Source organism: Gopherus flavomarginatus, chromosome 12 (genome assembly GCF_025201925.1).
Source record: "Gopherus flavomarginatus isolate rGopFla2 chromosome 12, rGopFla2.mat.asm, whole genome shotgun sequence".
NCBI classification, from domain to species: Eukaryota; Metazoa; Chordata; order Testudines; family Testudinidae; genus Gopherus; species Gopherus flavomarginatus.
The window spans coordinates 49,463,647-49,491,080 of NC_066628.1; the positions used below are offsets into that span (position 1 = coordinate 49,463,647).

The 27,434-nt window shown below is 58.7% G+C and overlaps 1 protein-coding gene across 3 annotated transcripts in view; it reads left to right on the top strand.

The window, feature by feature from the left end:
- The window catches only part of TTYH2 (tweety family member 2), a 39,588-nt gene that overhangs the window by 6,429 nt on the left and 5,725 nt on the right, over nucleotides 1–27,434 (top strand). The window contains exons 2-14 of one of the 3 annotated variants that reach the window (XM_050920813.1): nucleotides 3,117–3,257; nucleotides 10,080–10,252; nucleotides 15,170–15,281; nucleotides 18,709–18,929; nucleotides 20,200–20,295; nucleotides 21,443–21,515; nucleotides 22,255–22,324; nucleotides 22,891–22,946; nucleotides 23,464–23,556; nucleotides 24,134–24,226; nucleotides 24,349–24,491; nucleotides 25,140–25,325; nucleotides 26,305–26,383. In XM_050920813.1, the coding sequence (XP_050776770.1) occupies nucleotides 3,252–3,257; nucleotides 10,080–10,252; nucleotides 15,170–15,281; nucleotides 18,709–18,929; nucleotides 20,200–20,295; nucleotides 21,443–21,515; nucleotides 22,255–22,324; nucleotides 22,891–22,946; nucleotides 23,464–23,556; nucleotides 24,134–24,226; nucleotides 24,349–24,491; nucleotides 25,140–25,325; nucleotides 26,305–26,383 (1,401 nt within the window). In that variant the 5' untranslated portion in view covers nucleotides 3,117–3,251. Of the gene's footprint in view, nucleotides 1–3,116; nucleotides 3,258–9,866; nucleotides 9,947–10,079; nucleotides 10,253–15,169; nucleotides 15,282–18,708; nucleotides 18,930–20,199; nucleotides 20,296–21,442; nucleotides 21,516–22,254; nucleotides 22,325–22,890; nucleotides 22,947–23,463; nucleotides 23,557–24,133; nucleotides 24,227–24,348; nucleotides 24,492–25,139; nucleotides 25,326–26,304; nucleotides 26,384–27,434 lie in introns of those variants that run through there. The other 2 variants (XM_050920812.1, XM_050920811.1) reach the window with 2 other exon arrangements.

Genomic DNA, 27,434 nt, shown 5'->3' on the forward strand with positions numbered 1-27,434 from the left:
CCAGGGGCCATGCCTGTGGCAGGAGGCCGGCAGGGAACCCTGAGAGCCCTCCCATCCTGCATGGCCAGCACCTTTTCGCCCGCACCGACTGTTTCGCTGCAGTGTTCCTGGTCAGCTGACCCATAGCCAGCGTGCACCCCCTTCGTCCCTTCCAAGGGGGGCGGGGTGGCCTCGGGTTGCTGTAGAGTGAGAAGTGGGAGTGTAAGATGGCAGAGACCCTGCCGGGCGTCCCGTGGGGGCCAGAAAGCACCCAGGGCTTATCTGCACACCCAGCTCTCTGGCAGTCACTGGGTCACTCCACTGGAACTGAGATGTGTACAGAGGCTGGGGGCCAACCGATCCTGTGGTGCCCAGGGAGATGTGTACGGGGCAGGGGGCAGACCGGTCCTGTGGTGCCCAGGGAGATGTGTACGGGGCAGGGGGCAGACCGGTCCTGTGGTGCCCAGGCTTGGCAGCATGGCCTGGCAGAATGTGCATTGGAGGAGAAGCGTCAAGCCGGGCTCGTGTCTCCTAAACCCAGTGCTGGGGGACCGGAAGCTCCGCCAAGTTCCCCGCTGCACAGCGAGACTCGCCTTTCTCCTGGCGGGGGGTGAGGATTGGTTCGGACCTGTGCCACGCTTTGGTGCCAACGCAATGCTGCGTGGTGTGATGGGCGTGCCTGTCCCATGGGCACGGGTGTGGTTTAACTGATGATCATAGCTGGAGGGTCTAAGCCCTGACCCCCGATGTGCCAGGTTTGTCTCACTCCCTTCAGGGGTTGTGTGTCATGGGGGGCGTGGGGACCAGTCCACCTCGGAAAGCCCAGGGCTTCAGAGAAGAACGACCTGTCTGCTCTATAGCAGAACCATGCCTTCTTTGCAGGGTCACCCCGATGCCCTGTTTATCAGCCCCACCTTCCCCCAGAGGAGTGTGTGCAGTGAGAGGGAGAGGATGTGGCCAGAACGGCTTTCTTGTGCAACCCCAACATCCCGCAGCTCTGCTCTGAGCTAATGGCTGGGACTAGGCCCAGTAAGCCTGCTCTTCCAGCCCTGGCCTCTGTTTTCCTGACTGGGGTCCCCAGAGGTGACAGCACTGGGTGCAAGGCGGGGCCCTCGCTTTGTCCTCTCTCTCATAGAGATTTCAGCACAGTTCAAGGGTGCAGCCTCGCAGAGAGATCCCAGCGCCAGCTTCCGGACTCTGCCCCAGTGCTCGCTGAAAGCTCTGTTTTAACGGTGGGACAGACCTGCCACCTCACTCTCCCTCTGGTCCGGAAGTGTGTGGCAAGTTCCAGCCTGGGTGCCAGGATTCCTGCTGCAAAGAACTGACCAAGGACGTCCCCAGAACAAGCAGGGTCCCTGTGCCTGGTCACCTCAGGTTAATCATTGTGCCTGCCTCCAAATGACACCCTTTCACGCCCTTCCTGTGTCTGTTCCCAATGGGATCCGGCTCAGTCCGGTCAGCGGCTTTGAGCTGCTCCAAGCTCCTCTCCTGCCTGTGACCTCGTCAGCTTCCTCTCCCCTTTCTGCCCGCTGGTGCAGCTTTGCTTTCACACTTTGTAGGGTTGGGTTGGTCCTAACTGTTCCCCCACCTCTAACACACCTCCTGCCACAGCACTGGCTCCACCCAGCCCAGGGCTGGTGCTGGTCTAACCCACTATGAGCAAGTGCCCATCTGGCTCCTGGAAAGAGCCTCTTACCAGCCACTCGCAGTGTGGTGTAACTGCAAGGGCCACCCACAAAGCAAGTCCAAAAGGACGTGCTCCCTCGGCCGGTCTGTGGCCGAGCATCCTGGGACGTGAGAGCTGGGTCTGTAACATGGGGCTTTCGATGAGCTGAGAGCCCCTGGGCCTTGCCATTTCTGGGCTGGTACCAGCTCCTCCACTGATGCAAAACAGCAATGCAATAGCAGGTGGGGAGAAGGGTGCATGAAAGCCGACGGGACAAACGTGGCTTTATTGAAACCGGAGGGGATGAGGGCGTCCCTCCTTCAGAGAGCTGCTGTCGGGAGGCGAGATGGAGGAGCAGAAATTTGGGCTGATGGAAGCTGCAGGCTCGGTACCAGACCTTCTGTCGCTGTGTGTGAGCCAGGTGATCAAAGCTGCTTTCCCCTTTGTCACTGGGCTCATTCTGCTCTAAGCTAGTTGCCCCTGGAGCAGTGCAGAGCTGCTGCTGCTCCCTGCCCCTAGAAGCGGGTGAACGGCTGACAAAGGTTGGGATAAAAATATGCAGTGACAAGTGCACCAAAATAAAAGGGCAGGGGGAGCAGGCCGAGCAGGACATGGGCCTGCCTCTGGCTGAGGAAGGGAGTGGGAGAAGATCCCTGCCAGAGGGGGGTCAGCATCAGGAGTTCATCTGAGTCACTGTCATCAGCCAGTCACGCTCTGAGGTTTCCTGATCCGGGAAGGGAGGTGTTAAATATAAGGGAACTGGAAGCTAAAGGAAGATGGTGTCTGCCTGAGCTGTTGTGTGTCAGGATTTGCGTTGCACCAGTGTAATGCCTCAGAGGGGCCTGCTGTGTGCACGGTGAGAGAGTCCCTGCTCCAGTGAGCTCGCAATCAAGTTGCCCACGGTCGTGCCAAGCCGGGCTAGAACGCGTGGTTCCTGAGGCCCTGTCCAGTGCCGTACCCACAGGACCATCCTGCGATGAGCTCCTTTGCTGTTGCTCCCGTCTGTGCATCCTGGGAGAGGGTCACACCCTGCACGGTGATTGCTGTCTGCCTCTGTGGTGGGAGTCATGCAGTGCTGCTGAGGACACGAGGCTTCCAGGGATGCCTGCTGTGCGTCACAAGGACAGCCCACCTAGCCCAGCGTCCTGGCTTCTGACGGTGGCTGGAGCTAGGTGCTTCAGAGGGAATGAACAGAACAGGGCAATCACTGAGCGATCCAGGCCCAGCTTCTGTCAGTCAGAGGCTACGAGACACCCTGAGCATGGCCTGGTGTCCCTGACCATCTTGGCTAATAGCCATTGATGGACGTCTCCTCCAGGAATGCATCTAATTCTTTGTTGAGCCCAGTTATACCTTTGGCCTTCACGGCATCCCCTGGCAATGAGTTCCGTAGGTTGGCTGAGCCATGTGAAGCTGTGCGTTCTGTGGTGTGGATTGCATGCCATGTGCTCCTCTCCCTTTTCTTCTATAGGTTCTTGTCACTGGGGCAATGCCAAGTCCTGCCTGGTGGAGGGCGGGGAGCCTGTGTTGGTAACATGCCAGGAGCACGGGGCCTACCCCGATTGGCCCTGCATGGGAGTGAATAACAGCTGCCCACATCTGGACCATGGAGGTATGACCCTAGCAGACATAGCATGCAACCGTCAGTCTGCTACTCCGCTCAAGCTGGCGTGTTGCATGCTGGGACCTGTCGTCTCTCTGTGACCCACCTCCTGGTAAAGATGGCCCCGAACAGTGGGGGCCTGTGCTTGAATCACCATGTTGAGGCCCTCACGTAAGCGGGAATGTCTGAGGTGGCTGTCGTGGGGCAGCCCATCTATAGGGGAATTACAGCTCTGGAAATGGAGAGCCCTGGACGGGGAGGCACTGGCACCGTTTGTTAGGGCTGCAGGAGTAATTGCCCGTTATGGAGAGAAGTGATTCCTGCTGGTGCATTCTCCCTTGCCGTTCAGGCGGAGAACTCCTTGACAAAGAGCCCTGCAGCGTGGCTTTCCCCAGCAGCCTCCTCCCGCGCTCTGGCCTGCATTAGCTGGAGTAATCGAAGCCAGCCTCTTAGATTTGATTGGGCTTGGCAGGCAAGTGGGGCCGCTAATGACCCTGGAGCCCTCGGTGCCAGGAAATGGCTGGGCAGGGGAGGGTGTGCAGTAGCAGGGTCTGCAACTTGTTAGCGTGTGTTTTTAGTTCCCACAGCACCGGGTGAGGGGAGAACTGCAGGAGAGGATGTCCGTGCGGCTGACACCGGGAGGTTCAGCTCTGTGGAACCCCGGCCCATCTGGGCTTGGAAGCTCAGTCCATGATTCTCCCTCAGGGCGCTTTTCAGGCTGCAGCCGACTGATCGTTTAAAGGGAGATGAGGCGGCTGCGGTAACATCTCTAGTATCCTGGGATCCGCACAGCTGCCCCAAGGCCGCACTCTGCACTGCAGGATGGTTTGGGGCCCTTTCTCCTTTCAGCCACGTAACCAGTTTCATGAAAGGCTCCAGGGCTGCGGGAACTGGCATTGTGTTCTGGTCCCGGGAAACACAGCAGTGGAATACAAATGATGCGCATGATGCGCTAACGATGCTCCCTATCTCCTTCCTGGCTGGCCCCACGCTGGGTGGGGGGTGAGAGCTCCACAGGACCTAGGAAGTTGGCCAGGTGCCTAAAATCTGGGGCGGGAAGTCCCCGGTAGAAAGGGACAGCAAGAGTTACACCCTAACGCATCCCCTGCAGGGCGGGGACCAGACTGTCCCTGCTTTGTGGGTGGGGAAATTGAGGCAGAGCCGCACAGCGTCAGTGTTGGGTCTGGGGCTGTGCGTCTCTTCCCCTCGATCCAGGAGGGGGTTCACTGTGTGAACAGCCATTTACACTGGAACCATTGCAAATGTGAGCCATCGTTAGTATAAAGATTGTTGTGTGGATCTCTCTCACACGCACACACTCTGTGTGTGTGTGTCTGTCTGTCATGGGGAAGATAGATGAGTAGTGCTGGGTCTACGTTCCTTTCACTAGAAACCCATTCTTGCCCTGTCCTGTGCTGTAATGAACGAGGCCTCTATTGTTAAACTGTCATGTGCTCCCTGAATTATGGGACTGCTTTGCCCTTCTTCGAATTCAGTGCCCCGCTCCCTGCTTTATGGCCTCAGCAACCTGCACAGAGGGGCCTGAGATGCCACTTAATCAAACTGTGGAAGACTGAAAAGGTCACGGGAGGCCACTGCGCTTCAGGGGGAATATACAAGCCATTAAGATGTCAATCGATCTCTTTAATGACAACCTGTAACTAGCCAGGCAGCAGCCCTATGCTATAACCGACTTGTAGCACAAACGAGAGGCAATTCAACCAGACGCCCCCCTCTCCAGGCGTCCCTCAGGAAGTCTGGAGCCCAATTCTTGGAGCAGTCTAGCTAGCGGATTGCATACTGCCTGGGGCACGGACTGCACCACTGTCTGTCTTGCAAGGTGATTAGCGGACTGGAGGCGCTTAATACCTGCTTGCTGTTTTGGAGGATCCTTAGGGCCTGGTGAAAGGAGACACCCTTTCAGGTGGAAACAGTCCTGCCTTGGGTCACGCTGGGGAGGGGGTGGCAGGAAGGTTGGGGAACGGGAGCCAGTGGATGTGCTCTTGCCTCCTAGTTACTCTGTGTTTCCCTGCTGTCTGGTGTGTCCCATACAGGCTGCTCCCCCACTAACCCACCCCCCTGCCCTGGCAAATGTTGCTCTAGAACCAGCCCCAACCATCTGAGAGCAGAACCTCGATTTTGTGAGCCCCACACTGACAGGTGCCCATCTCTCCCGGTCATTTTTCCTGACCGGGACTGGGGTGGGGAATCATAACAGCGACATTGATAGAGAACAGGGCGGCGTCCCTTCACGTTCCGTGCGCTGGCCGTGGCGTAACGGCGACGTTGATGGAGACCAGGGCGGCGTCCCTTCACGTTCCGTGCGCTGGCCGTGGCGTAACGGCGACGTTGATGGAGACCAGGGCGGCATCCCTTCACGTTCCGTGCACTGACCGTGGCGTAACGGCGACGTTGATGGAGACCAGGGCGGCGTCCCTTCACGTTCCGTGCGCTGGCCGTGGCGTAACGGCGACGTTGATGGAGACCAGGGCGGCGTCCCTTCACGTTCCGTGCGCTGGCCGTGGCGTAACGGCGACGTTGATGGAGACCAGGGCGGCGTCCCTTCACGTTCCGTGCACTGGCCATGGCGTAACGGTGACACTGATGGAGAATAGGGCGTCGTCCCTTCACGTTCCGCGCGCTGGGCATGGCTTCGTCGTGGTTGACGGGTAGGAGAGCAGCGACGCAGCGCACTGGCTGGAACTCAGAGATGTTCTGTTTTGTGGCGGTCGATTTTTATGAACTTCTCAATCGCCCGTTAGTTTGTAAAAGAGGGGTTCTGCTGTATGTGCAAATCTGGATGGGAGTGTGACCCAGTAAGAACGCCTCATGGCGGATGGGCCAGTATCATGTCCTGCTGGCCTCCATATAGAAGATAGGTCTTAGGTCCCATGACAGTGACCTGCCCTCAGGAGTTGGTAAATTTGCTGGACAGGAAGCTAGCAGATGCCCTGGCTGGGGGCAGTTATGCTTGTGGTATTCTCTGGTCGCATCTCAGCTTTCACTTGCGCCAACTCTCGCTCTCATCGGATTAACTCTTTCCCTGCTGTTGTTTGTGGTATTAATGAAGCCGCTACTAGGGATGGAGCAGGGGGAGTCCGGGAGGAGGAAGGAGCAACAGGAACAGCTGAGCCGGCGAGCCTGGGACGGGCGACGCAGGTGGCATTGCTCTGGGATGGAGGAGACCCACCCCATGCATCTGGCACTACCTTCCTCAGTGTTGAAGGGCACGGGGTCATTGGCTCATGCGTCTCTCTCGGTGCCTAATGGAGACCGAGGAGGGCAGAGACTGGTCTGAGGCGCCCGTGCCTTCAACGTGGCAGGCCTTAGATCAGAACCAGACACCCTGAACTGACAGCTCGCAAAGCAGGGGAGCCAGAGGCTCCATGTGTGAAACAGACGCGTCTTGCCAGGCATATCCTGTGCTGGCTGAAGATGGAACGATGTGCTGAGCCCGTCGCAGCAGCCTGGGCTGCAGGGTGTGTGTAGGGAGCGGGGACTGCGGCTGCAGGGCAGATAAGAGAGGTGAGCTACGTTGCATGCAGGAGCTGAGCAGGGTGCCTTGCTCGTACTGTCTTCCTCGCTCTCAGGTGGAGATGCATGTGAGGAGAGCCCTGGCGAGTGATTTGAGTGAGTGCCTAAGAGCAGTTCAGCTGTCTTGCTGCCTGCCAGGTGGATAAATATCTGTTAGGGAAGGTGACCTCCCGTGGAGGGACCCGTGTCTTGGGGCCTGGCTCCTGGCCCATGGCAGACTGGCGCAGGAGGAGAGGCTCCTGACTCTGGAGCGAGGGCCATGGTACTGGCTCTTGGGGTAGCCGGGCAGGAAAGATAACCGGTGTCTGGGGGTCATGCGCTTGGCTGCTGCTCTAATGCTGGCTGCGGTGCCCCTATGTAACGAGGTGATCAGTAAATCGCCCGCCAGGTGTGAGTAGGCACCTTAGGGTGCATTCCTGGCTTTGTGCCTGGGCTCATTAGCGTCTGTGTCTAGCTACACTTTTCCACCTCCCCGGCCCTGGCTTGGGAGCAGTTATTCTAGACTCCATGGCAAGCACCTGGAAACAGAGCAAGGTGACTGGAGGGAAAGGCCAGTTGTCACTGTTTGTGTGACGTGCTCAGGATGGCTGGTGACCGTTCCTGCTGGGAAGGCAGTTTGGCTGCAGTGCTCAGCTGGGCCACGGGGAGTAAGACTTCGGCATGTGGCACATCCACTGAGCTGCTTCATGGGCAACCAGACAGCTTCATCGTGAGGGTGGCACTGCCCGGTGACAGCCAGCACTTGCGTAGCTTGGAGCTTCAGCGCAAGGCGTAGCCGTTTAGGGCGTCTGCCTGCACTGCAGACAGGGGGGTTCTGAACTCGGATTCAAATAGCAGCAAAGACACCACAATGGCTTTTAGCTCCAGTTAGCAGCTCCAGCTCCACCTCCAGCTGTCTTACAGGTTTGAACTCGAGCTGCTAACCTGAGTCAAGAACACACTTTTTTTGGAAGTTACTCCTGGGGGACTTCTGCACCACTGCACATGCACAGAATTTATGCCCCTGCAGATTTCTTTGCTTCCCTGCAGAAAAATGACTTTCTAATGTGGAAGCAAAGGGAAGCCCGAGGAGCAGTGATGCTACCTTCCCCAGCAGATGTTTTGGGTGCCCAGAGCAGCGTGCAGAGAGGTAAATCACTGTGGGGCATGGGGCGAGACTGGAGAAGACCCGACTGGTGGATCCTGCCCTGTGCCAGGCTCAGCTGCTAGTCTCAGCTAGGTTAGGGAGGACAGAACTTCCTCTTCCTCTTCCCCTGCACAACATCTGGGGCCAGGTCAGATCCACCCCCAGATTTCTCTCCAGCTTCAGGAATCTCTGCAAACTCCCTCTGCTCCCAGCTTCCTGCACCCATCGCTCCTCAGCTGCAGGGGAAAGATCCCTGTACAGGGAGCTGCTTCTCCATCTGCCCAACCCCCGTGCATCCAGACCCCCTCATGCCCAGCTCCCAGCGAGCCTCAGCCCCCAATGAGCCCCACTCCCCCTGCACCTGGACCACCCTGACGAGCCCCAGCCACCTTCACCTGGACCCCCGACAGAGTCCCATTACTGTTGCACACAGAACCTCCCAACAAACCCATGTGCATCCAGATCCCCCCTACACCTGAATCCCCCACTGAGCTGCCCGCACCCAGATTGCCCCACATCTGGAGCCCCCCACACTAAGCCCCTCCATACCTGGATCCTGTCTTGCTGAGCCTGCCTGCCCACACCTGGTGCACCTGGCATGGGGTGCGGGGGCAGGGCTATGGGTGTTTCTGGGGCAGGCCCAGTCCTTGCTGCAGGGTGATCTCCCACCTCTGTGCAGCCAGTGGCCTGTGCTCCCCAATGCCATGCTGCAGCCTCCACATTTATTTGACAAATAAAATTTGCAGAATTTTAAAATATTGGGCGTAGAATTCGTTATATTTTGGCACAGAATTCCCTCTGGAGTATGCAGTGTAACTGTACCTGTACACTGTGAGAGGAGATGGGAGAAGTAAAAAGGAAAGGAAAGGACAAGTTAAAAATTACTTAGACAAGGCCTGATGAAACCCATCCTAGAATTCTTAAGGAGCTGACTGAGGAGATATCTGAGCCATTAGCGATTATCTTTGCAAACTCATGGAAGATGGGAGAGATTCCAGAGGACTGGAAGAAGGCAAATAGTGCCAATCTATGAGAAGGAGGATAAAGAAAATCCAGGGAATTAGGTCAGTTTAACTTCAGTACCTGGAAAGATAATTGGGCAAATAAGCAATCAATTTACAAACACCTACACGAGAATAAGGTGATAAGTAACAGCATGGATTTGTCAGGAACAAATCATGGCAAACCAACTTGATAGCTTCCTTTGACAGGGTAACAAGTTTTGTGACTAGAGGGGTAGCACCGAGGTGGTATATCTTGGCTTAAGTAAGGCTTTGGATACTGTCTTTCATAATCTTCTCATAAACAAACTAGGGAAATGCAACCTAGATGGAGCTACTATAAGGTGGGTGCATAACTGTTGGAAAACCATTCCCAGAGAGTAGTTCTCAGTGGTTCACAGTCAGGCTGGAAGGGCATAACGAGTGGGGTCCCACAGGGATCAGTTCTGGGTCTGGTTCTGTTCAATATTTTCTTCAATGATTTAGATAAGGGCATAGAGCGAACTCTTACAAAATTTGCAGATGATACCAAGCTGGTAGGGGTTGCAAGGGCTTTGGAGGACAGGATTAAAATTCAAAATGATCTGGACAAACTGGAGAAATGGTCCGAAGTAAACAGGATTAAATTCAATCAGGACACGTGCAAAGTACTCCATTTAGGAAGGAACAATCAGTTGCACGCATACAAAATGGGCAATGACTGCCTAGGATGGAGTCCTGTGGAAAGGGATCTGGGACTCCGAGTGGATCACAAGCTAAATCTTGAGTCTACAGTGTAACACTGTTGCAAAAAAAGCAAACATTCTTCTGGGCTGTATTAGCAGGAGTGTTGTAGGACAGATACAAGAAGTAATTCTTCCGTTCTACTCTGCGCTGATTAGGCCTCAGCTGAACTCGTTGTGGACTGGGAGATTCCTCATGCTTTGATGCTCTGGGGCGGGGGGGAGTTTCATCAAATGCTGCTCCCGTGGGAGGGGGCTGTGGATTTTCCCAGCGCTGAGTGTGAGCTGGTCACTGCTGGAGCCCAGCGGATGGTGGTGAGCAGCCCCCTGCCGGCACTGGCCCTTTCTAGGGAGCCTGCAAACCATGGACCTCAGGCGCTTCCTGAACCGTGGTACTTTGTAGCCTGCGTGGAGTGTGCATTGACTCTGGTGTCTCTCCCTTGCTTAGTCCCTGCTGTTCCTGGGCCTGGTGGCTGCCGTCTGCCTTGGCCTCAACCTGCTCTTCCTCACCATCTACGTGATCTGCCTGTGCAGCTGCAAACGAGGCGAGGAATCAGAGACCAAGCGGCCCAACTCCTGCTGTGTCACCTGGACGGCTGTGGTGGCTGGCCTCATCTGCTGGTGAGTGCCCGGCGGGGTAGCCTAGGGCCTGTGTGACTGCTGCCTTCAGAGCCCAGCTGGCAGGGCTGGGGGGGACCTTGAAGCCGCTGGCCACCGGAAACATGGCCCAGTGGTAAGGCTAGGACTCCTGGGTTCTATTCCAGGCTCTGCTACTGACTTGCTGTGTGCCCTTGGGTTAGTCCCCCACTTCTGTGTGCCCACCTGTCAAGTGGGGGCAAACACCGCGTCCTGGGGGATTCCAGCTGAGGTCCTGGCAGGAAAGGCAGGGGACCAGACAAAGTGGACAGCCGCTAGGCAGAGATTCCTGGCCATTCTCAGCATCGCTCGGAGGGGAGGAATTTCTAGTGGGGTGCCTGATGAAAAAGACGCTCGTCACTGAGTGCTTTGCGGGCAGTTGATATTCACAACCCCCCTGGGTGCCCCGATGCCAGGGTGATGGGCAGAACACGGACTGTCTTGCAGCTGGGGAGGCGGCTCTCCAGAGAGAGGAAGGAGCATGCCTGTGGGGAGCGGGGGCTCTGCTCCCTTCCCCCTAGCCCAGCTGCCTTCAGAGAGGCTCTCAGGGCGGCTAGCCCCAAGCCTGAGTTGCTGGGGGAGGAGGAAGAGGCAGGCAGCTTTTTTTTTTCCCATCATCCCTGTTGCGTGCCCAGGATCCTCTTCTTCACCCAGTTGAGCTCCCTCCTGACCCAGGCTTCGTCTCCCGCCTGTCGCTGGATTTGTGGACCAGCCGCGCATGTGAATCGCTTTGATTAGATTCAGCTCTCAGAGGCTTAAATACCGATTGCTCCTCTCTGGGCGTAGGCTCCTCAGTCTGGGGCTGGAGTCTGAGGCTGCATCTTGCCCTGGCAATCTCCCCTTCCTGCTGTAACGTGGCTCTGGGCCCCGTGTGCATGCAGCCTCCTGGAAGTGCTGGCTGATCCCGGGGGGCAGCGGGGAATTGGGGTCACAAATCCCAGGCCTGACACAGCTGGCAGCCTTTGGTCACGTGAGACTCAGGGTTAAGTACAGATGGAGGCTGGGTCAGTTAGAAAGGGGGGGCAGGGAGTGGGCCCCGGAGGGGTCCCAGGAAGCTGGGAGAGGCTCTGCTGTCCTGCTGGGGGCAGTGCCAGCCTGGGGTGCTGGCAGAGAGCATCCCTGAGAGTGGCATGGCCTGACGCTCCCTGCCTCTGCTTGGCATGGCAGGCTTGAGGGGTCAGGAGTGGCATGACTCGGGGGTCAGGGCAGCAGTGAGGGACTGGGGTCTCTAGGGGAGTTAGTGGCTCATCCAGTTCAAGGTCCCGTGTCTGTATCTAAACCTTCCTGGAGCAGGGCGAGGCTCAGGAGCTCCCACAGTCACTGCTCTGCCCTGCGAGGCACCGTCTCAGCTCTGCAGCGCTAAGCCCGCTGGGCACTTCTGCTCCAGTCTGGTGCTTGGCTTTCTTGCGATGGGCAGGCAGCTGATGCCCATATCCTGCTGCCTGGTAGTTGCATGTCCTCACCAGAGGCGTTTTTAAGCCCTCCCCCGGTTTCAGAAGCTTGTAAGAACATTTGCCAGCAGCCTGCGGTGGCCGATACAAAATCCTGACTGTTCATCGGCCCGTCCTCACCCTGTCACGCAGGTCGCGTCTTGGGGGTTCGGGCTGCTCTGTTGCTCTCTGCTTTGCATTGCCGGGAATCCCCTTCTCAGTCCATCCAGGCAGGGCTCCTGCCCCAGGCGGCGGGGGCTCCTGATTGCTTCGGCGTGATCCGCTCCCAAGGGAAGGGAATAAAGAGATTGTTCTTCCCTCGCGTTTGACCAGACAGAGAGTTCAGTGTATGGCAATAGACATGCTCTAAAGAAGAAGCAAACGCTGCTGATGAGCTCAGCATGCCCTTCCCGTGACTGCCGGCTCCCCGCACTCCCCGGGCCCATTCCACCACTGCTCCATGTGACTCTCGGGCTGCTCGGAGAGGAATCAGTGTTTCCTCTTCTCAGTGACAAGCAAATGCTGCCCAACTTCCTCACTCCCCTGGGGCTTCCCAAGAGACTCGCAAGTGACACGGGCGGCAGCTGTGCACCGCTGAGAGTGCATCCGGGCTCTGGCATTGTAGATGAGGGTGAAGGCAGTGTTTGTAGCTGGCATCCCCCCCGGTAGCCATGCCTTTGGCCCCATGGCTCTACCGGTGCTGTGCCACCTGCCCTTGCAAAGTTTGGCTCCGCCACAGCTGTCGAGCCCATATGCACAATCCCCTGCCGTTCTGGTGTCAGGCTACCCTGCAGCTGTGCCACTGGGTCCCAATCCCATACCATGGCAGCGCTGGGCCTCTGCCGAGCACAGTACAAGCTGCACTAAAGCTGCAATGCCAGGTGCCCGTTAAGGACTAGGGCAGGACTCACACTCATTTCACTGGTGAGCATTTCCCTCTGTCGCCCTGGGGGAATGAAAGGCTGGGAACACGGTGGGAAGGGTGGTGGTGTTGGAGCACTGCACGGTGCCTGGAGAGGTCTCGTAGGTGGCGGTTGTAAGCCCCTCCCTCCTTGTGCTTTAGAAGTGCTGGGGGCGGCTGGCGCTGCTCCAGGCTGCGGGGGCCCGTGGAGTGCTGCGGCTCGAGGAGGAGGCCGAGCCCAGGGCTTTATAGCCCCCCAGAGGCGCCCAAACTCACATCCCTGGCTAAGTGGAGCCTCTTTGGAGCAGAGCGCAGCCATTAACAGGCTAATGGGGGGAGCTGGCTGCTCTCCATCATGTTCATTGACAGCTGCACTTGGGAGTGGGGGAGCAGCGAGGGCCTGCTTTCCAGGAGCCGTGCCGAGCACTCACTGCTCCTCCCTTCCAGGGCCCCCCAAGCGCTCGGGCCCAGCAGCCAAGCCTCTGCGCAGAGGGCGTGGGAGCCGCCAGGCGCGGTGCTGTCGGGGCCCTGTCCTTAGGCCGCGTGCTCCCCGGCTGGGAGCTGCATCAGCACTTCACCTTGCTCTGCGAGTTTCACCCCATGTAGCGGGCCGGGCCCCTACAAGGCAGGTCCATAGGCCACAAGAACGCCCTGCAGTCCCTCTGGGAGGCCCTCAAAACCCTGTAACGACCTAGCAGAAACTCCCTTTGCCTTTCTGGGGCGGGTGAGGCGGAGGCAGGGTTTGAACCCAACTCTCTGGCTGCCCGGTGCTGAGAGATAGCCCTGCCTTCCCGCTCAGGACCCTGCGGGAGGCATGGTGGCTCTGTCAAGGAGCAGGGAGAAGTGTGCACGTGATACAGTTGAGCACCTGGGACACGAGCAAAGCCCGTAGACCCCTTCGTCAGTCCGGCTCGGCAGTTGACACCTAGACCAGGGTGGATGTGGAGGGGATGCTGCTGGGGGTATCTGTGAGGCAGGCAGCAGAGCTGAGGTCGCTGGAGCTTGAGCGGGTGCCTGTGGCATGGCTCCTGGGCTCTGCAGTGGGTCCCTGAGGCCAGCTGGCTCACAAGGCCAAGGAGAGGCTAGCAGGAGACCCAGCTTTCACTCCTTGTCCCCTCCTGGGGATTAACCAAGGAGCAGGTTTAATCAGAGGCAGCGTTTTCTTTTCTGACAGATTCTCTTAATCTGCTTTGCCAGGCCTTGCGGCCTAAATCTCGCAGCATTCGCAGGGGCTGGCTTCAAATCCAACCTGTGTATCTGGCTTCGAGCTTTGCTAAGCCCCAGCGTGAGCAGAGACTCTCCTCTCACCCACCCAGAGGGGCACCTCTGCCTTCCCTGGGACCCAAATCAGGGGTGTTGGCACTTCTGCCTTTAAGCACCTGGATGCTTGTGCTCAGCCCAGTCTCAGGTATTTCTGTGGCTGCTGTCGCTGTAGTCTCTGAGCACCTCCAATGAATTTATCCTCACAACACACTGGTACAGATGGAAAACTGAGGCACAGGGACCTAGTGAGTCACCCAAGGCCACTTAGCAGGGAATTGAACCACTGGGGTGCGCTGGGCAGCGCTGGCAGTTCTGCAGGTGCCCGGTGTCTCATACCCTGCTTCTCGAATGGGGCCTGCTCACTGTGCACAAGTGAGCAAGAGATCTCCTTCTGGTGGCTGTGGAAGGGCAGGAGAGAGGCAGGGGCAGGCGACGAGATCGTTGACCAGGCTGCAGGCGCCAGGCAGCTCCAGGCTGTGCTAAAAGCTACTGATGGCTTTGTGTCGAGGATTGAGTTCGTTTCAAATCTGGACTCCCTCCAGCCCTCCCCTGCTTTTCCATTCTTGTGAGTGACGCCCCGCTCCACAGGAGTCCCAGCTGTGGGGCGAAGGGGAGCTCTGATGGGCGGGGATCTCAGTGAGCGGCGCTCCTGCGGGGTGTGGAGGACTCTGGTGACAGGCGAAGCCCTCCCTTCGCAGAGCAGGAACAGCCAAGGCAGCGACGGGGCAAACCTTCCCTCTCCTGCTCAGCAGCCTCTGGGGCTGAGGGCGATTCAGTCCTGATGCCTCTGAACCAAACCCATGGGTGGGCAGGGAGAAGCGATGGGATAGCTGCTTGGGAGGCGCATCCCTGTACCTGGCTTCTCCCCATCCCCTTAACAAGCCCTGAGCCACCCTCCTGGTGACTCCCCGTACTGGAGGAGGGCACTGGCCAGGTACAGCCCCGTGGCAGTCGCAGAGACCCTGCTGCCCTGACGAGCGGTTGGGGGAGTTTCAAGGCCCTGGAGTGAGAGGAGCTCAGGGGCTTCATTCCATTTCCTAGTGGGCTGGTGTCGCTGTCACAGCTGGCATCAGCTGGCCGTGTCGGAGGCCCAGGACGGGCTGCTCCCCCCCAGGAGGCCCGTCCAGCAGGGATGAGTCACGTCTCATGCACACACTGAACGTGCTGTAACGGTGCTCAGAGTTCTGCCATTCATTTGCCTTCCTCTGGCCAGAGCCAGCTGCCCGGGCTAGAGCCATGCCAGGCCGGCAGTGGGTAACAGCTGTGCCGTTTCCTTCTCCTCTAACCTGCGGTTTCTCTCGTCCATAGTGCTGCAGTCGGCATCGGGTTCTATGGGAACAGCGAGACCAATGATGGGGTGTACCAGCTGATCTATGCCCTCGACAACGCCAACCATACCCTCTCCGGGATTGACACACTGGTAAGGGCCTGCTGGGGTCAGCCGCACAGGTGCATTGTGGGATATCCCACCCGCATCCAAAGCATCTGCCGTTGGCCATTCTCCTTGGCAAGCGCTGGAGCTGGTGGGTCGGTTGTTGCAGCCTTGGGAGAGCCCAGGACTACCCCTTTGCGTGGCGAGATGTTTCTCCTGAGTTCCTTAGCTTGAGTAGCAGATACGTGGGGCTTTGGGAGGACGCCAGGCATGCGACTCTAATGTAGAAGAAACCATCACTGGCTCTCAGTCCCCAGCCCTTGGTGTGTTACAGAGCTGGTGGGTATCGTTAACCAAGGCACAGAGCAGGAAAGTGATTTGACCTGGGCCATGCAACTGAGCCAAAAACAGAACCCAGGAGTCCTGGCTCCTAGCTCCCCCCTGCACCACCATCACACACACATACATACACACACACACACACACACTCTAACTAATAAACTCTGCTCGCTACTCGTTCTAGCCACAGCATTACTTTACAAGCTGGCGCTCTGGCTTTCTCCTGTCCGCCTGGCCATGTTTTCCTACGAGCCATGGCCTTGCTGCGTTCACCTTGCCTGCAGGGGTGCTGGGCTCCTGGGATACAATAAGCCAAGGAAATTGGGCCAGAGCCTATTGTCCTTCCTGGGAAACTGGCGGTTTTTCCATCCTCGCCCCTGCTCTAAGCTGCTCGGATGATATAATCGGTGGGTCTCTTGGACGGGCCTTGTTTTAAAGAGACAGCTGTGTTCCTCCAGAGATTATGGGGATCAGCTGGCATCTCTGCTGCGGGGGCTGTGCTGGCAGCTCCCTCCTGCAGCTGCTAAGCTGGCTGAGAAATTAAACCTCTGAAAAACCAGAGGTTTATCCCAGCGAGACAGGCTAGGCCGAGACTGCGCTGCCCAGTGGTGGACACTTCTGGAGAACCAACAGCACAAGGCGTGGCAGAGGGGGTAACTCGGAGAATCCTTGTCGTCTCCTGTCCGGCGCTCTGCACGGGTTCCTTGGGGCCTGTCCTGCATCCCTTTCTCTCCTCCCTCTCCACCTTGGTGATGTCATCCACAAACCCTCCTTCAGCTGCCATCTCTGTGCTGATGACGCACAGATCTGCCCCTGCTCCAGCCTGTCTCCTGGCCAAACGCAGATCTAGCCATGTCTCTGACAGCTTCCCAGGGGTGTCTGGCCACCCACCCGAGCTCAGCATGGCTCTTCACCATCTTCTCTCCCTGCTACCTCCTGCGTCGAGATAGATCATGCCTGTCACTCAGGCCCACACCTGGGTGTCCTCTTCACCTCAGACCCCTCACCAGCGGCTCTCATCCAGCCTGTGTCTAAATCTCGCCAGTTCTCCCTGCCTGGTGTCCCTGAGCTACGGCCTTGCCTTTCCTGTCCATCCACACAGCGAAACCTCTCACTCCGGCACTCGCCAGCTTGCATCTCGATCACTGCAGCGTCCTTCTCTCTGCTCTTGGCAAACAGTGTCTTGTCCTCACTCGGCTCCATTCCGAATTCTGCTGCCACGATCCTTTTCCTAGCTTGGCGTTTGGACCGTGGCACCTGTCTCTGTGCGTCCCTCTGCCGGCTGCCTCTTCTGGCACATCACACAGAACTACTTGTCTCTTGTTCAAAGCCCTTCGCTGCCCGTCACCACCCTCCCTCTCAGGCACTATCAGCCCATGAGTCCAGCCTTCAGCACCCCCTTGCATTTTCAAACCAGCCCCTTTGTGCTTTCTCCCACGCTGCCCCTGATGCTTCGGAGGAGCTCCCTGAGACCATCCACAAAGCTCCCTCTTTATCCTCCTTCCTCTCCCTCCTCGGAACACCCCCTTGCTTGGAGGCCGGCGGGAAAACTTGGCAATGGCTCCGGAGCTGGTGAGGTGAGCGCACCATGCATCCTGCCGACCAGTACTGGCTCCCTGTGCTCCCTGCTCGTGTGTCTGGATCCACCTGTTGTCTTTTGTCTTGTATTCAATCCCCACCTCAGACAGCTTTCACTCCATCTCTCGGACTTGTTCGTACAGCACCTAGCGCAGCGGGTCTTGATGCTACAGCCGTGCACGGAATAGTCTGTCCTGATGCCTGGCGAGGCTGGGAAGGGTCTGCACATCTGCCCGGCAGACTCACTGCTCACAGGGAGTGCAGCGGTGGGGATTGTGGGGCAGAGCTGAGGGGTGGGGAAGGCTGGAGAGACCAGCAGGAGGCAGGGTGAAGGAGCGAGGCTGCGTGGAGATGGCAGCTGGCCCCTGGCCCCGCTGGAGCGGCGGGTTTCTTTCAGAGCCGGAAGCAGCGTCGCAGTCAGCTGAGTGACTTATCTGGGTCAGACCCCAGCTGCAGAACTGCTCCTCCGCAGCACCGTGTCGCTAGATGCCAAGCTGGGAGGTTTTCCTGCAGAGGGGGCTGCTCCCTAAAGGCTGCGTCCTCCAAGGCATGGGCAGCAGGCTGCTCCACCCCCAGGAGCTGGTGTGCCAGCTGTGGCCTCTGCCCTGGCTTCGGGGAGCCCCATGACGCGACCAGCCAGGCCTTTCCTCTCCTTGCCCACACCGTCCGGCCTCGCCCACGCCGAGCTGTCTGTAAAATCTCCTGCTGTCATGCCAGCACCCATGGTAGTGACCTGGGCACTGGCAGTTTTGCCACCGGGGCGACTCGATCTGCCCTGGGTCGGGTTGGTCAGCGTGGGGGAAATGTCTGGACGAGGAGCCCCGTTGTTCCCAGGGAGCACTGGGGAAAGCAGAGCCCTGCTGAGGGCCCCGGGCTGCACTGATCCATCCACTGCCCCTTGGCGAGGCCTTTGCAGAGCTAATGCAAGGGCTGGATTTAAACCTGCAAATACTCCTGCTGCTCTGCTTTGGGGGGTGAAGAGGATCCTACAAACAGCCCCTGAAGTGCCACTGGCTGGAAGCAAGGGTCCCCTCTGCCCTTTACAGACACCCAGCTGAGTTGCTCACTAGCATGGGGCAGCCCCTAGCGCTGCCAGGCTGGTGCTGTTGGCAGCCCTGCCCACACTCCCTGTGCCCCTGCATGGCACTCTCCCCTTTCTGCCGGGCTACTCCATGAGGGGGCGGGAGCTGCCTCCGTGGGGAGCTGCTGTTTGCTGGCTGCGGAGCTGGCCTGGCCGTGTGCAGGGCGGTCTGGGTGACAGGGCTGGGGAGGCAGAGAAGCAGATGCTCTGGTATGAGTCAGGCCCAGAGCCTGTTCCCAAGGACTCGCCCAGCAGGTCCCTGGGGCTCTGTGACCCCATCCGTGGATCAGGGAGAACCCACCCCATTGGGCAGAGCTCTGCTCCTGTTGCTCATCGGCAGCTTGTTGATTCGCTGTCGGAGCACAGCCCGCCGAGGTGGGCACCGCTCCCGCGGGGTGTGTCCTGCAGGGGGTACCTTGGGGCAGCACACGGGCTGCCGGGGCCAGTTCACTGTTCCTGCTCCTCTCCCCTGGGCAGGTCTCTGGCACCACGGTGCAGATGAAGGTGGGGCTGGAGCAGCACCTGGCTCGGCTGAACGAGATCTTCGCCACGCGGAGCGACTACGTGCAGACCCTGAAGTTCCTGCAGCAAATGGCCGGCAACATCATCCTGCAGCTCTCAGGGCTGCCGGTCTGGCAGGACGTGAGCGTTGACCTGACGGCTGTGGCCGGCCAGGTGGGCTACGTGGAATATTACAGGTGAGGGGGGGCAGGGATTGGGGTCTGCACTGCACTGCTGGGCCAGGCCACCACAGCACTGTGGGGCTGGGTAGGGGAGGAGTCCAGAGCCGCACCAGGGTAAATTCCTGTCCAATGCTCTGGCTGTTTGCTGCGGTGATGACCCTGCTGAATTGGGGGCTCTGCCGATTGGATTTCACCATCCTGTTGCAAACATGGCAGGGAAGGGGATTGGGGGTGCAGGGAGGGAGTATTGGGGGGAGGGGCAGGAGCGCCCCAGCCAAATGGTGCAGACCCCAGAGCTGTGAGTGCAGCCCTCTGCAGCGTGCGCCCCGCTGCACTGGAGTCGAGGATTTTAATTGGCTCCTTTGGCTCTGGAGAGATTCTAATGAGCAGAAACGGGCTGACTTTTCCCTCCCCTGCAGGATTAACGAACCAGAATGAAAGCGGAGCGCCCGTTGGGCTCCCGCGCCTCAAGGGAGAGCGAGCCAGACACAGGGTGTGCTCCCCATGCGCCGGCTCTCCCGCTAGCTCCCCACAGATCCGGCCTGCGCCCCACGAGGGCTGCTGCAGCGTATCTGCCAGCCCCACTTCGCCTGGTGTCGGGAACTGGCTGCGCCCAGGGGCTGTAATTGGCATCTATTCACCGCACCCCATGGAGCTCAGCCCCCTCGCTGCCCAGCGCTCGGGTCATATTCAGCGATATAGCGTCTGACCCAGGGAACAGAGAGTTTAGGCTGAACCCCGAGGGGAAGGTGCCCCTAGCTCTGAGCTAGTCTGTCTCCTGCGGGGGAGAGCAGAGGAAACCCCATCTCCTAGGGGTCTAACATGGGGAGCTGTCCTGGCCTGGCTCCTGGGGTGCTGGACTTAATAGGAGTAAATGCGCCTCCATCTCCGCCCATGTGGGCAGCCCGTACACCTGTCCTGCCCAATCCAGTGCCGTCCCATCTGCCTCTGTGGCAGGGGGGAAGCCCTTGCTTGGAAACCACTTCAAGCCTCTGCCATCATGACTGTGTGACGGGCACAATGGAAGAGCAGCTGGGTCAGGGCCGCGGGTGCACGTCTGCTACCATCGAGGGGAGAGGCTGAGATCCAGCCACGCAGCCAGAGATGGCAGGGCTCCCGCCATCCCCACCCTGAGCATACAAACAACCAGACTGGGTCAGGCCAGGGTCCATTTCTCCCCATCTCCCTGCAGCTTCAGCTCCTGTGCTGGCCTCTGGGGTAGATGGCCCTCCAGGGATCTGACTCCAGACCCTGACAGCCTTTCCCCTTCCTCCCCCGGGCCCAGGTGGCTTTCCTACCTCCTGCTCTTCATCCTGGACCTGATCATCTGCCTCATCGCCTGCTTGGGGCTGGCCAAGCGCTCCAGGTGTCTCCTCACCACGTGAGTACCCACCTCTGCCCCACTGCCTGGCATGGGGTGGGCACTGCCTATCTGGCCCCACCCTCCTGTGCTGCGCCGAGGCTGCTGCTATCTTTGGGAGGGGAGATGGGGACCTGCCCCTTCCCCAGGCCTGGAACTGGCCCTGTGCCTGCCTCCCTTGGGTTGGCACAGGGGCCCTGACGCACCTGCGGGATGGACGGTGCTGCAGCCCTGAGAGCCCTGCTCTGCCCAGGGGTCACCTCCCGCCCCCGAGCAGCAGGACAGCCCCGTTCTGGTCAGTGCTTGATAAGAGACGCGCCCCCCTTCCCAGACTGGATTGTTACAGTGCTGCAGTTCCCCGCGCTCCCTATCAGAGCCCCGCCTGGGACAGGAGAGCAGGCAGGATGGATCCCTGCAGCACAGCAGCTCGAGCTGCAAACGGGATAAAGCCAGAACCCGACTGCAGCGCTTGTTGTTAATTCAGCTGTCGAGCAGGCTGGTGTTGAGGGAGGCTGGTCCTTGGGGACACTTGCTGGCTGGCCAGGGGACGGGGAAAAGGCCAGGCAGGTGGCTGGGCGTTGCCCTCAATCCCGTAGCGTGGGCGCTGTCCCTGCTTGGCTCCAGCACCCTGTGGGCTCCTCTGCAGCCATCGCCAACCCAGCCCTGAGGAGACCAGCTGTTGCCACTGGCCCAGTCCTGGCACATGGGACCCGGCAGGCCCCAGGGGTTGCCCTGGCCAGCAGGGGTGGGCAGCTTGCTGGGTGCTTGGAGTTACGATGGGCCAAGGGCCCGGCCGGCAGCCATTGTGCATCGTAGCCTGGAACTGCAAGGGATAGGTGGGGTGCGCCAGCAGCAGGAGGGCAGAGGGTCAAAGTTCCTGACCTCTGAACCCTTACGGGCCACATGCCTTCTCTCAATGGCAAATGGTGGGTTTCCTGTCCCCACATTGGACGATCTGGCTGCACAGGGCGCCCCTTGGCGCCAGTTTGCATCACTCCTTAGTTGCTCACATAAGCGTGCAAGGCCCCGGTGCAGCTTGGCATGATGGGGACTCAGAGCAGTGATTCTCCCAAGGTCATTGGTGAGTCAGTGGCAGAGGCCCAGCCTGTGGTCTGTCCAGTCGAGATCTCGGGTCCCCATAACAGAGTTTTCTCCCTTTCTCCCGTAGGATGTTGTGCTGCGGTCTGGTGACACTCATTCTCAGCTGGGCCTCCCTGGCAGTGGACACCTCTGTGGCTGTGGTGAGTGAGAAGGAACAGAGCGGCTGGCTGCTGAAGTCCAGTTGTCTGTCTGTCTCCTCACTGTGTGTGCTGCAAAGCGGGTGTTAGCAGGACTAGTTCAAGGCCTGGATTCCATTAGGACACCAAGCAGCTGCTGCCCACTCCCTGAGGAAGGGAGCAGCTCTTGCTGATAGCTAGGCATGCAGCTGCCAAGTCCCTGGCTCTCTCCCGTGGTTTGAGCAGGCGCGGCGATGACCCTCGGCGAGGACCCACAATGGTGCAGGGACACGGCGTCTGGTGCATCGGTTTCTCCCCCATCAGGAACCGGCCCCTGCTCTGCTCTGGGGATGAGGGGGGTCTAGTCCTGCAGTGCCTGGGACTAAATGCAAGATCCCGAGGGTGGTGGTAGCAGAAAGGGGCGCTCCTCCCTCATGCTGGACACCGTGCGGGAGAGGCTGCATGAGGTGGTGCTGGAGCACGGGTGCAAATAGCCCCCAGCTCTTGGTGGTTTGGAGAGGCCAGAGGAATCCGGGTGGTGTCCGCTGTGCGGGGCAGGGGGAGACCTGCTTAGGGGACAGACGCTGTAAAACTGGGGCTCCACCATCTGTTAAAATGGGCCCAGTTTTGTGTGTGGTGGAGCTGACGTGGCAGGGGCAGCTCCTAGCGATGTGCTCCCCCCGCTGTTGTTTCCACCCCCTGGCCTGGGTTCTTTCCGAGAGGCCGGGCAGTGCTGTGAACGTGTGTTCTCTGCTTGTTGCAGGGCACCAGTGACTTCTGCGTCGCCCCGGACAAGTTCATCATGAACCTAACTCGAGGCGATCTCAGTGCAGGTGATGGAATCGCCTCTCTTATGCGTAGCACTTACACACGGGCCCAGCGTGCCTGGCGGGGTGCAGCTCTGGCACCTGTGGGGACACCAGCGGGTGGACGAGTGGGGCAAGAGGCAGGGCCGTGTAACTTGCAGAGATTGGGGATTCCTTGAGGGCTAACCTCAGCCCTGGTGTAAGCAGAGGCAGCTCTATCCAGCTACGCCAGATTGGTGCAAGTTACGCTGCATTGCTGCTCGCGTCCCCACCTGGAGTGGAACTGAAACCAGCGGGCACATTGCAGTATGACTTGGCCCAGTGCTGTCCATGGCAGACAGCCACCAGCAGAACCGCCCATCCCCGTCTCGTTCAGGCCGCTCAGAGAGGCTAATGGTTCTCGTGGCAAAGGCTCCTGTGCAGAGACACTGCTTTCCCTGCTCCCGTGCTGTGGGGCCTCGTACCCTGTTGGTGCTGGGGTGGGTTGTTGGGAGGGCTGGAGGGATCTCTCTGGCGTGGGTGAGAGATGCCCACGAGGGGCGGGCCGCATGTCACTCTGGTTTCCAATGTCTCCCCTTGTGCTTGCGTTGCAGAAATGGTTCACTACTACCTGTACTGCAGCCAGAACCTGAGCAACCCCTTCCAGCAGGTACGGAGCCCCCCAGCCCCTCCTGCAGCGCGGCCCTGCAGAGGCCGGCGCTGGAAAGAAACCCAGCCCATGCGTGGGTGTCCCCCTTGCAGGATCTGCGGGGCGTGGGACGAGAGGGGCTGACTCTGCCTAGGATGGGGGAGCAGAGTGCAGAAGGGCTTAGTGAGGAACCCAGTGTCTCCTATGGGAGTTGGGGCAGGAATGTGGCTCCCGATACCCTGTATCCCAGTGCCCCCTGCATTGCCAGCACCAACCGCAGCCACAGGGCAAGTCCACATAGGCACCTTGGGGTGAAAAAATCGAGACATCAAGCTCTCTCCCAGGCTTGTTCTGCAGGTCCCAGGCCCAGAACGGGCATAGCTGGCACTGGCTGGAATTTCCTCTCCAGGGTTACAATGCCCAGCTTGGCCTTTGGGTCTTGACAGCGTGGGGACAGTGGGGAGGTTGCTCTTCCTGCCCTCCTGCAGGTGGCATGGGCAGTGCCATATAGAGCTAGGTCTTGTTTTCTGCCATGCAGGCCCTGACCATCTACCAGCGCTCGCTCACCACCATGCAGATTCAGATCCAGGGCCTCATGCAGTTTGCAGTGCCCCTCTTCCCCACGGCCGAGGTAAGGCGGGACCTGCGCTGGGCAGTCAGATCTGGGGCAGCAGTCCCTCGCTGGGGAGGAGAGGCTGCTCCGGGCTTCCTCATACTGGGAACCAAACCCCATCCCGTTCCCTCTGCACAGCTGTGCATGCCACCCGTCTTGTGTGCCCAGCGCTGAGCCCACAGTGTGCCTGGCTGCCCTCTTCCCAGCCACTCTGCAGGACGGGCACGGTTCCTCCTGGGCTGAGAGCCGGGGAAGGGAGCTGGGGTGCGGAGGGAAGTGGGGGGGAATGAGGGAGGCATTCTAGCCCCACCCTAAATCCTGCACCCAAGGCCAGAACGGTTCAGCAGTGTCTGGAACGCACAAGACATTGGGGATGAAAGTTCAGCTGTGGTCAGGGCAGGGGGATTATCTCCCAAAGCTCCGTACATGCCACGTCCTCAGCTGCTGCATTTAGGGGAGAAGCAGAGCTCCACCGACCTGTCCTGCCCCCATTCCCCCACACGCCAGCCCCGCCTGTGCTGCCAGCTCCTCCAGCTTCCCTGTTTGCCCAGCTGGCTTCAGTGCCCCTACCTTGCCCCTCCTCTCTTGGCTGCAGAAAGATCTGCTTGGGATCCAGCAGCTGCTGAACTCCTCTGAGACCAGCCTGCACCAGCTGACGGCCATGCTGGATTGCCGGGGCCTGCACAAGGTGGGTGGGGTGTCTCTGCCAGGGCATCGGGGGCGGGGGAGCTTTCCCTCCTGTGACGTGGCTCACCCTGGGGCTGGCACAGTGGGGAAGGAGCAAGACGGTGTGGTCTGTCCCCACTGCAGGATTACCTGGATGGGCTGATGGGTGTCTGCTACGACGGGGTGGAGGGCTTGCTCTATCTGGCCTTGTTCTCGCTGCTGGCAGCCATGTCCTTCTCCACTCTCATCTGTGCCACGCCGCGGGCCTGGAAGCACTTTGCCGACAGGTGGGTCCAGTGCTGGGATCGCGCTGCCAGTGCCTGCTCGAGGCGGAAAGTGGGAGTTGTTTAGCTCCCCACCGGTCTGGGGAGCCGGGATATAATGGTGCATGTGGCCAGCCAGGTACCGCCCGGAAGTATGTGCCCAGGCTCGGTGCCATGGACAGCTGCCTGCCTCCTTGCCCTAGGAGCTGGCTCTCTGAGCCGCCTTTCCCTGGCACACTGGCTGCCTCTGGATCCTGGGGAGCGTCGTAGCCAAGCCCTGAGCCTGGACCCTGAACACTTCAGGCAGTGGCAGTACCGCGTCATGTTTCTTGGCTGGTCCCTTCCTCCAAAGCCATAGCGTCCAGTTCCTGTGGGTTTGCCCTGTGCCAGCTCTCCCAGCCCTGGGGCCCTGCCTTCCCAAGTGAGGTGGAGGAGGGCGAGTTGGAGGGGTGGCAGGTTTGAGGATCCTGTTCGCCACAGAGCAGGCACAAGGCTGGGCGAGCTCGGCCCGGGTTCAGACTCCACGGCTGTGCTCTTCTCACAGCGCCTGTGGTGAGATTGCCCAGAGAGAGGCCCCTTTACCGTCCCCGGGGGCTGCCCCACTGGGCCAGCCGTGCTCCCGACATCATCAGCGGGTGACTAAAGGGTCGCGCTGCCCCTCCTTCTTTTCAGGGATCGAGATTATGACGACATCGATGAGGAAGATCCCTTCAATCCGCAGGCCCGTCGCATCGCCACCCACAACCCCACCCGCGGGCAGCTCCGCAGCTTCTGCAGCTACAGCAGCAGTCTGGGCAGCCAGGCCAGCCTGCACCCGCCAGCACAGACCATCTCCAATGCCCCGGTGTCTGAGTACATGTAAGGCTGCTCCATCCTCAACACCCCATCCCCTCCTCGCCCGCTGGGGAACCCCTCTGGGGTGCTGGGCCAGCTCCTGCCATTGCAGGCCAGGTGCTCATGGACTGGCCTGCAGCTCCCTGAGCTGTGAAAACAGCACGCTCAGGAACTCCACAGGTAGAGGCACCAGGGATGCTGCTTGGAGAGGCCTCAGAGAGTCGTTGGGGAGGCTTAGAACAGATCCTTAAGGCATCACCAGACAGAAGCAACCCCCCCCAGGGGGGAATATCCAGCTCTCCAGCTCAGAAAGGTGAAAGCCCTGTGCTCGGATCGGGTGTGAAGAGGAAGAAGGCTTGTGGGAAAGATTGGTGCAGCCCCCTCACCTCTCCATCCCTCCTTCACTGTGTCTCGCTTCACTGCTGACTTCTCTCTGGGGGAAGGCTCTGTGCTTGGGGTGTTGTCCTGGGGCAGGGAACTACTGCTTGAGAGGGGTGAGTTCTGTGCCCCACTTGGCTGTTGAGTCCCCGTCCTTGGGAAAGTCACTTCACCTTGTTGGCCCAGTTGTCCCCTCAGTAGGAGAGAGAGAGGACTGATAGGAGGTGGGGTGTCAGTGTGTAAAGCTCTCTCTGACCATGGGGTGCACGGTGCTAGAAAACTGCAAGCTATTAATACTCCCCACAACCACCCATGAGTGCTGAAGGCGTTCTCAACCCCACTGTTTGTCTGCTTTACAGCCCCCTGCCTCCCTCCTCTGGGCCAGTCCAGTGTTTGTAGAGGGCTCTGGAGTGTCCCAGATCCCCTTCGCATAGGGATGCAGTATCCTACTCCATGCCTGTCCTCCAACCCAATGAGAGAGGGAATTGGCGAACGTTCCCCTGGTGCCGCTAATGACGAGAGCCATTGGAGACCTAGTCCATTCAGCAGACTTGTCCTTCTGGGGTGGTGCTCGGTCAACATAGGGTCTCCATCTCTGAAGGGCTGTTACTCTGTCTCCCCACAGGAACCAGACTGCGCTCTTCGGTGGAAACCCACGCTATGAAAATGTCCCATTGATTGGAAGAGGCTCTCCTCCCCCTACGGTACGATGGGCATCTGAAGCCAAGTCGTTTTTATAATAGGGCCTCTTTGCTTTCTCAGCTTTTATTATTTTAATTGTGTTGCTAAGTGATGGGGAATCCTTCCACTTCTTCATCAGAAACCAAAGGGCTTAGTTTGCTGAGCTAGTGACAATGGCTTGTGAACAGTTCTTCTTCCAGCCCCTCTTGCTCTTGGGCGTTAAGGGACGTACCCTGTCCTTTGAACACGGCACCTCTGGCAGTGCTAATCCCAGGCCAGGAATCGGCACATTCAAAAATGTAATGCCGTGACAGGAAGTCCCGCCTTTTGGACTCGGAGGTGGAACTTCTTGATACGCCCCTTGAGCAAGATGGAGAAAATGGCTCATGAGAAAGCAGGTGACTCATTGCCCACAGCTCTCCAGCTACATCACCGAGACATCACATGGCTTTGTTTTATTGCATCTTGTCATGACCTTCTGCTTGGTGCCATATTTAAAAACAAATGCATCCGTATCTAACTCGTTAACCGATTTCTTCTCCAATCTGCACTGTTGTTTTTTTTTCTTTTTAAAGGGGGTGGAGGGGAGCATGTGTCCTAAACGTTTCAGAAGACAAACTCACGTTTTGCTTCATTTGCTTTGGTTCTGGTCTTTTTATTTTTTTTATGTTTCTCCCAAGATTTTTTTAAAATGTTTTCACTGTAACCAAAACCTGTCTGCACTTACCTGGAGTGCTTGGCTTAATGTTCTTTAAAAACATCTTGCCTGCTAACGTTTGCTTTGTTTTTGCATCAACTATTTTGGAGCTATCTTGCCCATCAAGAGTAAGTTTGAGGTCTTTTTCTTTTCTGTTTTGGGATGGTCATTTTGTTCCCCTAATAACGTCCATCGTTTTAGCTGTCCTGTCTTCCATTTTGTATGTTTTCTTTGTATGTGTTTTGCTGTCATTGGAACAGAAATGGGAAACCATTGACAGTAGGCGCTCTGGAGCCAAACCCAGGGGTTCTGTGTATCCCAACACCAGTCCAAATCCTGAATCCGCCTGGATTGTGTGGAGGGCTCCCAGATTCTCT